The 13,158-nt window shown below is 44.2% G+C and overlaps 1 protein-coding gene across 2 annotated transcripts in view; it reads left to right on the top strand.

Annotated features, from left to right (window-relative positions):
• The window catches only part of numb (NUMB endocytic adaptor protein), a 249,907-nt gene that overhangs the window by 98,728 nt on the left and 138,021 nt on the right, over positions 1 to 13,158 (top strand). For both annotated transcript variants that reach the window (XM_045723763.2, XM_045723764.2), the window contains 4 exons: positions 1,986 to 2,126; positions 3,166 to 3,367; positions 3,793 to 4,107; positions 8,245 to 8,403. In XM_045723763.2, the coding sequence (XP_045579719.1) occupies positions 1,986 to 2,126; positions 3,166 to 3,367; positions 3,793 to 4,107; positions 8,245 to 8,403 (817 nt within the window). The remainder of the gene's footprint in view (positions 1 to 1,985; positions 2,127 to 3,165; positions 3,368 to 3,792; positions 4,108 to 8,244; positions 8,404 to 13,158) is intronic.

Raw genomic sequence — 13,158 nt, 5'->3', positions numbered from 1 at the left:
AATAATCCATAGTTATATCCAAATAGCGGCGTTCAAGACACTATCCGAAGGGTAATGAAGGGTGATGCGCCGGCGCGTATCGTGACAAAAAAAATTCAAAATATTCCATTACCGTACTTCGAAGCATGTCAAACGCTGTTTAAAATCAATTTTTATGTGATTTTTCTCGTAAAATAGCAATAATATTCCGACCGGGAGACGTCGTTTTCGTTCAAAGACGTAAAATGTAAAATGGACTCTTCACGTGGACGCGCGCGCCCGTCTCATTGTTCTCAGATCGACCACTATCCAAATGCGTTACTGTTTTTCAGCCATGGACTGCAGAGTCATCATTCAACGTTCTGGCGCCTTCTGAGAGCCTATGGGAGCCTTAGAAACTGTCACGTTACAGCAGAGATCCTCTGTTTTGGATAGAGATGACAAAGAAGGCCAAGAAATTAGAGGGCACTTCCTGTTTGGAATCTTTTCAGGTTTTGGCCTGCCATATGAGTTCTGTTATACTCAGACACCATTCAAACAGTTTTAGAAACTTTAGGGTGTTTTCTATCCAAATCAAACAATTATATGCATATTTTAGTTTCTGGGCAGCAGTAATAAACAGATTAAATCGGGTACGTTTTTTATCCGGCCTTGAAAATACTGCCCCCTATCCATAACAGGTTAAGCACTCAACACAGAATAGCTGCATGTGCGCACTACCTAAAATATTTTGCAGAAAACATCCTTTCTATTCTATTTAGCTTTGTTCAGGTGTGTTTCTTCATACTATAAAATAATGCCACGGAATTCTGAGCAAATCTTGTCTGCTAAATGAACTAGTGTAGTCCACAGCCATATGGCATAGAGACAGATCAGGACCTAACATAAGGACAACTCAAGAGTATGCTATTCTGTTCTTCTGAAATAGTCTGCATTTTCTTCATATCATGTTTCTTTAGACCTGTCTAAAATAATGAATGGATTTATTGTGAAGGTGTAGGCTATATTATATGGATTAATAATTTTTTTTACATTTTTTTATGTAGATGTTTTCAAGTTTGTTTATATTAATTTAAGGTCTATTGCCGTGAGACCGACCAGTTTATTTTCTTGACAATCACCAGCCGACGAGATTTCATGACCGCCAAAGCGTGTTAAAACTCAGCCAGAGGAAATGCTTTGTGGAAGTGTGGCTTTCTCAAAAGAGGAAACTCTTACACTCAGTTGACTTGCAAAAGTTTCACTTTTAAAAAAAGCCCGCTTGTAGTTTGCCGTTTTGGTCTACTGACCGTTTGTCGACCCAAAGGTTCCTCCTTTTTTTTTTTATATATCTGGTTATATACTCCAGGCACCTGCTATAGAAAACTCCTTGATGGACTATTAGCACAGCATGTCCCTATTAAACTGTGGGTTCTGCTGCCACCTGATGGATGAAGCTAATATTAACATGGAGACTTATCACATCAAACCAGAAGCATTATGAAGTAACTAACACTCCATACATCATTATGATACTTGTAACATCACTCACGTGTACTTTTCAATGTAAAGGTACGTAGATAGGACATCTGAATGTGTTTGATGTTGTAATGACAGTCAGGGTATTGTGTTAGTCAGGACAATGTCTCCCCTCTGTACATTTTACATTTTTTAAATATTTTTTTAAACATTTTAGTCATTTTAGCAGACGCTCTTATCCAGAGCGACTTACAGTAGTGAATGCATACATTTCATACATTTTTTTTTCTCCGTACTGGTCCCCCTGTGGGAATCGAACCCACAACCCTGGCGTTGTAAGACCTGTAAGACCTGGCGTGTATTCACTAGGGACACGACAGAACGGAACAGGGAAGGACCTCGTTTGAATTTGTCCAATAAAATGTCTAGTTTTCGTAGCAAAACATATATATTTGTTTTCGTTTCGAGTAAACGGTTTCTAACTAATGAATACACCCCTGAGGTAATGCTGAATTAGTCAGTGTAATGATAATGTCTGTCCTCTGTAGGACCTGATCCTAGACCAGACAATAGAGAAAGTATCGTTCTGCGCTCCGGACAGGAACTTTGAGAGAGCGTTCTCTTACATCTGTAGAGATGGAACTACGAGACGATGGATCTGTCACTGCTTCATGGCTATCAAGGACTCGGTAAGACCCTAACCTGTTACCCTAACCCCTAAAACCAGACCCTAACCTGTTACCCCTACCTCCTAAACCAGACCCTAACCTGTTACCCCTACCTCCTAAACCAGACCCTAACCTGTTACCCCTACCTCCTAAACCAGACCCTAACCTGTTACCCTAACCCTAAAACCAGACCCTAACCCCCTACCTCCTAAACCAGACCCTAACCCCTACCTCCTAACCTCTAAACCAGACCCTAACCCCTACCTCCTAACCCCTAAACCAGACCCTAACCTCTAAACCAGACCCTAACCCCTACCTCCTAACCCCTAAACCCTAACCTGTTACCCTAACCCCTACCTGATGGGGTGGTAAAGGGGTGTTGATGGGATGGTAATGGGGGGGTAATGGGGTGTTGATGGGGTGGTAATGGGGGGTAAGGGGTGTTGATGGGGTGGTAAATGGGTGTTGATGGGGTGGTAATGGGGTGGTAAAGGGGTGTTGATGGGGTGGTAACGAGGTGGTAATGGGGTGGTAAAGGGGTGTCGATGGGGGGGTAATGGGATGGTAATGAGGTGTTGATGGGGTGGTAATGGAGTGTTGATTGGGTGGTAAAGGGGTGGTAATGGGGTGGTAATGGGATGGTAATGGGGTGTTGATGGGGTGGTAAAGGGGTGTTGATGGGATGGTAATGGGGTGGTAATGGGATGGTAATGGGGTGTTGATGGGGTGGTAAAGGGGTGTTGATGGGATGGTAATGGGGTGATGATGGGGTGGTAATGGGGTGTTGATGGGATGGTAATGGGGTGTTGATGGGATGGTAATGAGTGGTGATGGGTGGTAAAGGGGTGGTGATGGGGTGGTAAAGGGGTGGTAATGGGGTGTTGATGGGATGTAATGGGGTGTTGATGGGATGGTAATGGGGTGGTGATGGGGTGATAATGGGGTGGTGATGGGGTGATAATGGGGTGTTGATGGGGTGGTGATGGGGTAATGTGTTAAAGTGAGCGTCTGAGCCACGCAGTGGGACGTGTTATTAACATGTTATTAACGTGTTTTTAAGGGAGAGCGTCTGAGCCACGCAGTGGGCTGTGCCTTCGCTGCCTGTCTGGAGAGGAAACAGAAGAGAGAGAAGGAGTGCGGTGTCACGGCAACCTTCGACGCCAACAGAACCACCTTCACCAGGGAGGGCTCGTTCCGAGTTACCACGGCAACCGAAGCCGCGGAGCGAGAAGAGGCCATGAGGCAGTTGCAGGACAAGAAAGGTGTGTGTGGTGTGTGGTGTGTGTGTGTGTGTGTGTGTGTGTGTGTGTGTGTGGGGGGGGGGGGAACCAATCGTAGCCCAGCGTCTACATTTCCCTCAATTCTATTAATTTGTACACTGCAAATAACAATAACTAAGCCTAAAAAGAGATTTGTATTTGAAAATAACAATTTTTTTATACCTTGAGTACATTCAGATGTGATCACATGCGTCTCTTTTTTATATTCGTGGGACTACTTAAACATATTTTCTACATTTCCCTCATTTTTTAGCTGAATATATGGTGATATATATGGTGAATATGGTGATTTTGGTCTTTTTTTTTAACCAAAAACTAAAATGAACTTTTGGGGCCTGTCCCCGACCCCTGGTCTACATGATGGATCTAATTTTGTCCCCTTTACGTTCTTCCTCTTCTTCCCACAGCGGAGAGTGATGTCAAGTCCACAATGCTTCTCTCCTCGGGCCCCAGCGTGGGTGTGGTGAACCAGGCAGTAGCCCCTCTACCAGGGCCCTCGTCCCCCTCCTCCTCCCCTCCCCTGGGCATGGAGAGCACCCTGGGCCCCCAGGTTATCCCCCGCCGACACGCTCCAGTGGAGGCCCTGGCTAGACAGGGTTCCTTCAGAGGGTTCCCTGCCCTCAACAACAACTCTTCTCCCTTCAAACGGCAGCTGTCCCTCAGGATGAACGATCTTCCCTCTACCATGCAGAGGAAGTCTGACTTCCCCATGAAGAACACGGGTACTGCCCCTTTACATTAGCATTGTTCCATGTAGCAGGTAGCCTCCAGGTTACCACCTCCATCAAACAGACAGCATCATTGCATTAATGCTGATTAAGAAATTCTGTAGACCTTACCGTGAAATGCTTCCTTACAAGCCCTTAACCAACAGTGCAGTTCAAGAAGAGTTATGAAAATATTTACCAAGTAGACTAAAATAAAAAATAATAAAAAGTAACACAATAATGAGGCTATATACAGGGGGTACCTGTACCGAGTTAGTGTGCGGGGTTACAGGTCAGAGGTAATTTGTACATGTAGGTGGGGGTGAAGTGACTATGAATAGATAGTAAACAGCGAGTAGTAGCAGTGTACAAAAGGAGGGGGTTGTCAATGTAAATTGTCTGGTAGCCATTTGATTAATTGTTCAGCAGTCTTATGGCTTGGCCTTATAAAGCTGTTAAGGAGCTTTTTGGACCTAGACTTGGCGCTCCGGTACCGCTTGCAATAAAATGCAAATTAATTACTTAAAAATCATACAATGTGATACTCTGGATTTTTGTTTTAGATTCCGTCTCTCACAGTTGAAGTGTACCTATGATAAAAATTACAGACCTCTACATGCTTTGTAAGTAGGAAAACCTGCAAAATCGGCAGTGTATCAAATACTTGTTCTCCCCACTGTAGTTCCTGGATGGCAGGAAGCTTGGCCCCAGTGATGTACTGGGCCGTTCGCACTACCCTCTGTAGCGCCTTATGGTCAGATGCCGAGCGGTTGCCATACCAGGCAGCGATGTAACCGGTCAGGATGCTCTCGATGGTGCAGCTGTACAACTTTTTGAGGATCTGGGGATCCATGCCAAATCTTTTCAGTCTCCGGAGGGGGAAAAGGTTTTGTCGTGCTCTTTTCACGACTGTCTTGGTATGTTTGGACCATGATAGTTCGTTGGTGATGTGGACACCAAGGAACTTGAAACTCTCGACCTGCTCCACTACAGCCCCGTTGATGTTAATGGAGGCGTGCTTGGTGCTCCTTTTCCTGTAGTCCGCGATCAGCTCCTTTGTCTTGCTCACATTGAGGGAAAGGTTGTTGTCATGGCACCACACTGCCAGTTCTCTGACCTTTTCCCTATAGGCCGTCTCATCGCTGTCGGTGATCAGGCCTAGCACTGTTGTCGTCCGCAAACTTAATGATGGTGTTGGAGTCGTGTTTGGCCACGCAGTCATGGGTGAACAGGGAGCACAGCAGGGGACTAAGTACACACCCCTGAGGGGCCCCAATGTTGGAGTTGGTCTAGGGTGTCCGGGAGGATGCTGTTGATGTGAGCCATGACCAGCCTTTCAAAGCAATTCATGGCTACTGATGTGAGTGCTACTGGGCGGTATTCATTTAGGCAGGTTACCTTCGCTTCCTTGGGCACTGGGACTATGGTGGTCTGCTTGAAACATGTAGGTATTACAGACTCGGTCAGGGAGAGGTTGAAAATGTCAGTGAAGACACTTGACAGTTGGTTCGTGCATGCTTTGAGTACACGTCCTGGTAATCCGTCTGGCCCAGCGGCTTTGTGAATGTTGACCTTTTTAAAGGTTTTGTTCATATCGGCTAGCGAGAGCGTTATCACACAGTCATCCAGAACAGCTGGTGCTCTCGTAAATGCTTCAGTGTTGCTTGCCTCGAAGCGAGCATAAAAGGCATTTAGCTCGTCTGGTAGCCTCGCAGCACTGGGAAGCTCGCATCTGGGTTTCCCTTTGTATCCGTAATAGTTTTCAGGCCCTGCCACATCCACCGAGCGTCAGAGCCAGTGTAGTAGGATTCAGTGAAGACACTTGACAGTTGGTTCGCGCATGCTTTGAGTACACGTCCTGGTAATCCGTCTGGCCCAGCGGCTTTGTGAATGTTGAACTTTTTAAAGGTTTTGTTCATATCGGCTAGCGAGAGCGTTATCACACAGTCATCCAGAACAGCTGGTGCTCTCGTAAATGCTTCAGTGTTGCTTGCCTCGAAGCGAGCATAAAAGGCATTTAGCTCGTCTGGTAGCCTCGCAGCACTGGGAAGCTCGCATCTGGGTTTCCCTTTGTATCCGTAATAGTTTTCAGGCCCTGCCACATCCACCGAGCGTCAGAGCCAGTGTAGTAGGATTCAATCTTAATCCTGTATTGACGCTTTGCTTGTTTGATGGCTCGTCTCAGGGCATAGCGGGATTTCTTATAAGCGTCCGGATTAGTCTCCCACTCCTTGAAAGCGGCAGCTCTAGCTTTAGCTCGATGCGGATGTTGTCTGTAATCCATGGCTTCTGGTTGGGATATGTACGTACAGTCACTGTGGGGACGTCGTCGTCGATTCACTTACTGTTGAAGCCGATGACTGAGGTGGTGTATTCCTCATTGCCATTGGATGAATCCCGGAACATATTCCAGTCTGTGCTAGCGAAACAGTCCTGTAGTGTAGCATCCAAGTCATCTCACCACTTCTGTATTGAGCGAGTCACTGGTACTTCCTGCTTTAATTTTGCTTGTAAGCAGGAATCAGGAGAATAGAATTATGGTCAGATTTGCCAAATGGAGGGCGAGGGAGAGCTTTGTACGCATCTCTGTATGTGGAGTAAAGGTGTTCTAGGTTGCGCATGTGACATGCTGGTAAAAATGTGGTAAAACGGATTTAAGTTTTCCTGCATTAAAGTCCCCGGCTACTAGGAGTGCCACTTCTGGGTGAGCATTTTCTTCTTTGCTTATGGCCTTATAGAGTTGGTTGAGAGCGGTCTTAGTGCATCGTTCTGTGGTGGTAAATAGATGGCTACTAATAATATAGATGAGAACTCTTTTGGTGAATAATGTGGTCTACAGCTTATCATAAGGTACTCTACCTCAGGTGAGCAATACCTCGAGACTTCTTTAATATTAGACATCGCACACCAGCTGTTATAGACACACACCCTCACCCCTCGTCTTACCAGAGGTTGCGTCTCTGTTCTGCCGGTTCATGGAAAATCGAGCCAGCTCTATATTGTCCATATCGTCGTTCAACCACATCTCGGTGAAACATAAGATGTTACAGTTTTTGATGTCTCGTTGGTAGGATAATCTTAATCATAGGTCATCAACTTTTATTTACCAATGATTGCACGTTAGTAAGAAGAACGGATGGCAGTGGGAGTTTACTCGCTCGCCTACGGATTCTCAGAAGGCTGCCCGATCTGCGCTCCCTTTTTCCTGCGTCTTTTCTTCACACAAAAGGCGTGGATCTGGGCCTGTTCCAGTCGGACTCGTTAAAGGAAAAAGTTTCTTCCAGTCCGCGGTGAGTAATCGCGGACTGGAAGTTATTTGCGGTCATAATAGAAGGTAGCAGCAACATTATGTACACAATAAGTAAAAAAAAAATAAGTTACACAAAATGCAACAAAAAAAACGAACGAAATTCCACAATTGGTTGGGAGAATATAAAACGTCAGCCATGTTCTTCGGCGCCATCTTGTTCATGATGTAATCCCACATTTTTAGTGGATATGTGTCCAACGCTTAAACATTCACCTTCTGCTACTGTTTCTGTCAAGCCTATACATACAACCACACAGAATGCACTGCAACTACCTCTGCAAGGTAAATGCTGCAAGGTAAATGCTGCAAGGTGAATGCTGCAAGGTGAATGCTGCAAGGTGAATGCTGCAAGGTGAATGCTGCGTTTCATTGGAAATTAATGTTTGTCTGGTGTACCAAAACGCAATGTCGGCGGTGTGATCGAGACGTTAGAGCATTGGGCCATTAACCAAAAGGTTGCTGGTTTGAATCCCGGAGCCGACGGGGGAGGTGGGCAAGGAACTTGACTTTAACTGCTCCGGTGAAGGCCTTGACCCTTAAACCTTGATAATGACTGACACTGGCCGTGACCCCAACTCTCTGCAGGTGTCTCAGGGATTTGGGGTATGCAACAAAACACCATTTCTAATTCAAACATTGTGTGAAATAGGACAAATAGAAACACCTACCACATTATTATTGTTATGTTTGACGTTACTAATTAACCAGCAAACATTTAAATACAGTCTGGAGGAAATGCCAACAACCCTAGTATGTTGAAAATACGGTAAGGTAAAATACGGTAAGGTAAAATACGGTAAGGTAAAACTTTTAAATGTTATTTTCTTGTGTTCCATGTTCAGTCCCGGAGATGGAGGGAGAGGGGGACAGCATCAGCTCGTTGTGTACCCAGATAGCCTCAGCCTTCAGTGGGCCTGCTGAAGACCCCTTCTCCCAGGCCCCCATGCCCCGACCAGCTTCCTCCCCACAGTCACCTGTAGCGCCCCCAGGGGCTCAGCCAGGTAACTACACTGACAGATTCATCTGTTGCTACGCAAAATTACACTACTACTGTGTGTGTGTGTGACACTGTGTGTAACACTGTGTTTATGTGAGACACTGTGTTTGTGTGTGTGTGTCTGTGTGACAGTGTGTGTGTGTGTGTGTGTGTGTGTGTGTGTGTGTGTGTGTGTGTGTGTGTGTGTGTGTGTGTGTTAGTGTCTGTGTGTGACACTGTTTGTGTGTGTGTGTGTGTGTGTGTGTGTGTGTGTGTGTGTGTGTGTGTGTGTGTGTGTGTGTGACAGTGTCGTGTGTGAGTGACGTGAGTGAGTGAGTGAGTGAGTGAGTGAGTGAGTGAGTGAGTGAGTGAGTGAGTGAGTGTGTTAGTGTATTCATATCCATCCGTAAATGTCAGCATTCTATTAAAGGAATCATTATGCAGAAATCACTCCACCATTTCCATGTTGCTAAAATTAATAAATAATTTGCCTAATTTCAGTTTGTGGCAAAACAAGAAATGTGTAGAGAATCATTATAAAGCTGCGGTGAAATATATTTTCAATAACCAGAAATATTATATTTTCTTATTTTTGAAGCTGGTGTACAAAACTGAATGTAAAAGACACAAAAACCTAAACTTAGAAAAACTAAACTTTAAGATCGGCAAGCATAGAAATAGTGCACATAGAACAGATATGCCGCTTCTTAGACTCGCTTTCAATGAGAACGACAGATCTATAACTCACATTTCTATGTTAATTTGGTCGGGTCTGACAAAAAAAGTAACATATTGCACCATTCATAAAGTATTCAGACCTCTTCCCGTTTTCCACGTTTTTGTTACATTACAGCTTTATTCTAAAATGGATTAAATAAAACATGGCCTCATCAATCTACACACAATACCCCATAATGACAAAGCAAAAACAGGTTTTTGTACATTTTAGCAAATGTATTAAAAATGAAACAAATACCTTATTTACATTTAAGTATTCAGACCCTTTGCTATGAGACTCGAAATTGAGCTCAGGTGCATCCTGTTTCCATTGATCATCCTTGATGTTTCTACAACTTGATTGGAGTCCACCTGTGTTGAATTCAATTGATTGGACATGATTTGGAAAGGCACACACCTGTCTATATAAGGTCCCACAGTTGACAGTGCATGTCAGAGCAAAATCCAAGTCATGAGGTCGAGGTATTGTCCGTAGAGCTCCGAGACAGGATTATGTCGAGGCACAGATCTGGGGAAGGGTACTAAAACATTTCTGCAGCATTGAAGCTCCCCAAGAACACAGTGGCCTCCATCATTCTTAAATGGAAGAAGTTTGGAACCACCGAGACTCTTCCTAGAGCTGACCGCCCTGTCAAACTGAGCAGTCGGGAGAGAAGGGCCTTGACCAAGAACCCGATGGTCACTCTGACAGAGCTCCAAAGTTCCTCTGTTGAGATGGGAGAACCTTCCAGAAGGACAACCATCTCTGCAGCACTCCAGTCAATCAGGCCTTTATGGTAGAGTGGCCAGACGGAAGCCACTCCTCAGTAAAAGGCACATGACAGCCCACTTGGATTCTCTGGTCTGATGAAACCAAGATTGAACTCTTTGGCCGGAATGGCAAGCGTCACGTCTGGAGGAAACCTGGCACCATCCCTAAGGTGAAGCATGGTGGTGGCAGCATCATGCTGTCGGGATGTTTTTTAGAGGCAGGGACTGGGAGACTAGTCAGGATTGAGGGAAAGATGAACGGCGCAAAGTACAGAGAGATCCTTGATGAAAACCTGCTCCCGAGCGCTCAGGACCTCAGACTGGGGCAAAGGTTCACCTTCCAACAGGACAACGACCCTAAGCACACAGCCAAGACAACGCAGGAGTGGCTTCGGGACAAGTCTCTGAATGTCCTTGAGTGGCCCAGCAAGAGCCTGGACTTCAACCTGATCAAACATCTCTGGAGAGACCTGAAAATAGCTGTGCAGCGATGCTCCCCATCCAACCTGACAGAGCTTGAGAGGATCTGCAGAGAAGAATGGGAGAAACTCCCCAAATACAGTTGTGCCAAGCTTGTAGCGTCATACCCAAGAAGACTCGAGGCTGTAATCGCTGCCAAAGGTGGTTAAACAAAGTACTGAGCAAAGGGTCTGAATACTTATGTAAATGTGATATTTCATTATTTATATATTTTTATACATTTGCAAAAATGTCAAATCCTGTTATTGTTTTGTCATTATGGGGTATTGTGTGTAGATTGATGAGGGAAAAAAAACGATTTATTCCATTTTAGAATAAGGCTGTAACGTAACAAAATGTGGAATAAGTCAAGGGATCTGAATACTTTCCGAATGTTCTGTATAAGACTTCAGTTGTTCCTGTCCGTCTAATACTACCACATCTACATACAACATGTCTGTACCTGTCCATCTAATACTACCACGTCTACATACAACATGTCTGTACCTGTCCATCTAATACTACCACGTCTACATACAACATGTCTGTACCTGTCCATCTAATACTACCACGTCTACATACAACATGTCTGTACCTGTCCATCTAATACTACCACGTCTACATACAACATGTCTGTACCTGTCCATCTAATACTACCACGTCTACATACAACATGTCTGTACCTGTCCATCTAATACTACCACGTCTACATACAACATGTCTGTACCTGTCCATCTAATACTACCACGTCTACATACAACATGTCTACATACAACATGTCTACCTGTCCATCTAATACTACCACGTCTACATACATGTCTGTACCTGTCCATCTAATACTACCAAGTCTACATACAACATGTCTGTACCTGTCCATCTAATACTACCACGTCTACATACAACATGTCTGTACCTGTCCATCTAATACTACCACGTCTACATACAACATGTCTGTACCTGTCCATCTAATACTACCACGTCTACATACAACATGTCTGTACCTGTCCATCTAATACTACCACGTCTACATACAACATGTCTGTACCTGTCCACCTAATACTACCACGTCTACATACATGTCTGTACCTGTCCATCTAATACTACCACGTCTACATACAACATGTCTGTACCTGTCCATCTAATACTACCACGTCTACATACAACATGTCTGTACTTGTCCATCTAATACTACCACGTCTACATACATGTCTGTACCTGTCCATCTAATACTACCACGTCTACATACAACATGTCTGTACCTGTCCATCGAATACTACCACGTCTACATACAACATGTCTGTGTACCTGTCCACCTAATACTACCACGTCTACATACAACATATCTGTGTACCTGTCCATCTAATACTACCACGTCTACATACAACATGTCTGTACCTGTCCACCTAATACTACCATGTCTACATACAACATGTCTGTACCTGTCCATTTAATACTACCACGTCTACATACAACATGTCTGTACCTGTCCATCTAATACTACCACGTCTACATACATGTCTGTGTACCTGCTACCTAATACTACCACGTCTACATACAACATGTCTGTACCTGTCCATCTAATACTACCACGTCTACATACAACATGTCTGTACCTGCTACCTAATACTACCACGTCTACATACAACATGTCTGTACCTGTCCATCTAATACTACCACGTCTACATACAACATGTCTGTACCTGTCCATCTAATACTACCACGTCTACATACAACATGTCTGTACCTGTCCACCTAATACTACCACGTCTACATACATGTCTGTACCTGTCCATCTAATACTACCAAGTCTACATACAACATGTCTGTACCTGTCCATCTAATACTACCACGTCTACATACAACATGTCTGTACTTGTCCATCTAATACTACCACGTCTACATACAACATGTCTGTACCTGTCCATCTAATACTACCACGTCTACATACAACATGTCTGTACCTGTCCACCTAATACTACCACGTCTACATACAACATGTCTGTACCTGTCCATCTAATACTACCACGTCTACATACAACATGTCTGTACCTGTCCATCTAATACTACCACGTCTACATACAACATGTCTGTGTACCTGTCCATCTAATACTACCACGTCTACATACAACATGTCTGTACCTGTCCATCTAATACTACCACGTCTACATACAACATGTCTGTACCTGTCCATCTAATACTACCACGTCTACATACAACATGTCTGTACCTGTCCATCTAATACTACCACGTCTACATACAACATGTCTGTACCTGTCCATCTAATACTACCACGTCTACATACAACATGTCTGTATCTACATACAACATGTCTGTACCTGCTACCTAATACTACCACGTCTACATACAACATGTCTGTACCTGTCCATCTAATACTACCACGTCTACATACATGTCTGTACCTGTCCATCTAATACTACCACGTCTACATACAACATGTCTGTACCTGTCCATCTAATACTACCACGTCTACATACATGTCTGTACCTGTCCATCTAATACTACCACGTCTACATACATGTCTGTACCTGTCCATCTAATACTACCACGTCTACATACAACATGTCTGTACCTGTCCATCTAATACTACCACGTCTACATACAACATGTCTGTACCTGTCCATCTAATACTACCACGGCTACATACATGTCTGTATCTGTCCATCTAATACTACCACGTCTACATACAACATGTCTGTACCTGTCCATCTAATACTACCACGTCTACATACAACATGTCTGTACCTGTCCATCTAATACTACCACGGCTACATACAACATGTCTGTATCTGTCCATCTAATACTACCACGTCTA

The sequence above is a fragment of the Salmo salar genome, chromosome 09 (genome assembly GCF_965601325.2).
Source record: "Salmo salar chromosome 09, fSalSal1, whole genome shotgun sequence".
Taxonomy (NCBI): Eukaryota; Metazoa; Chordata; class Actinopteri; order Salmoniformes; family Salmonidae; genus Salmo; species Salmo salar.
This window is presented reverse-complemented; position numbering and strand designations above follow the sequence as displayed.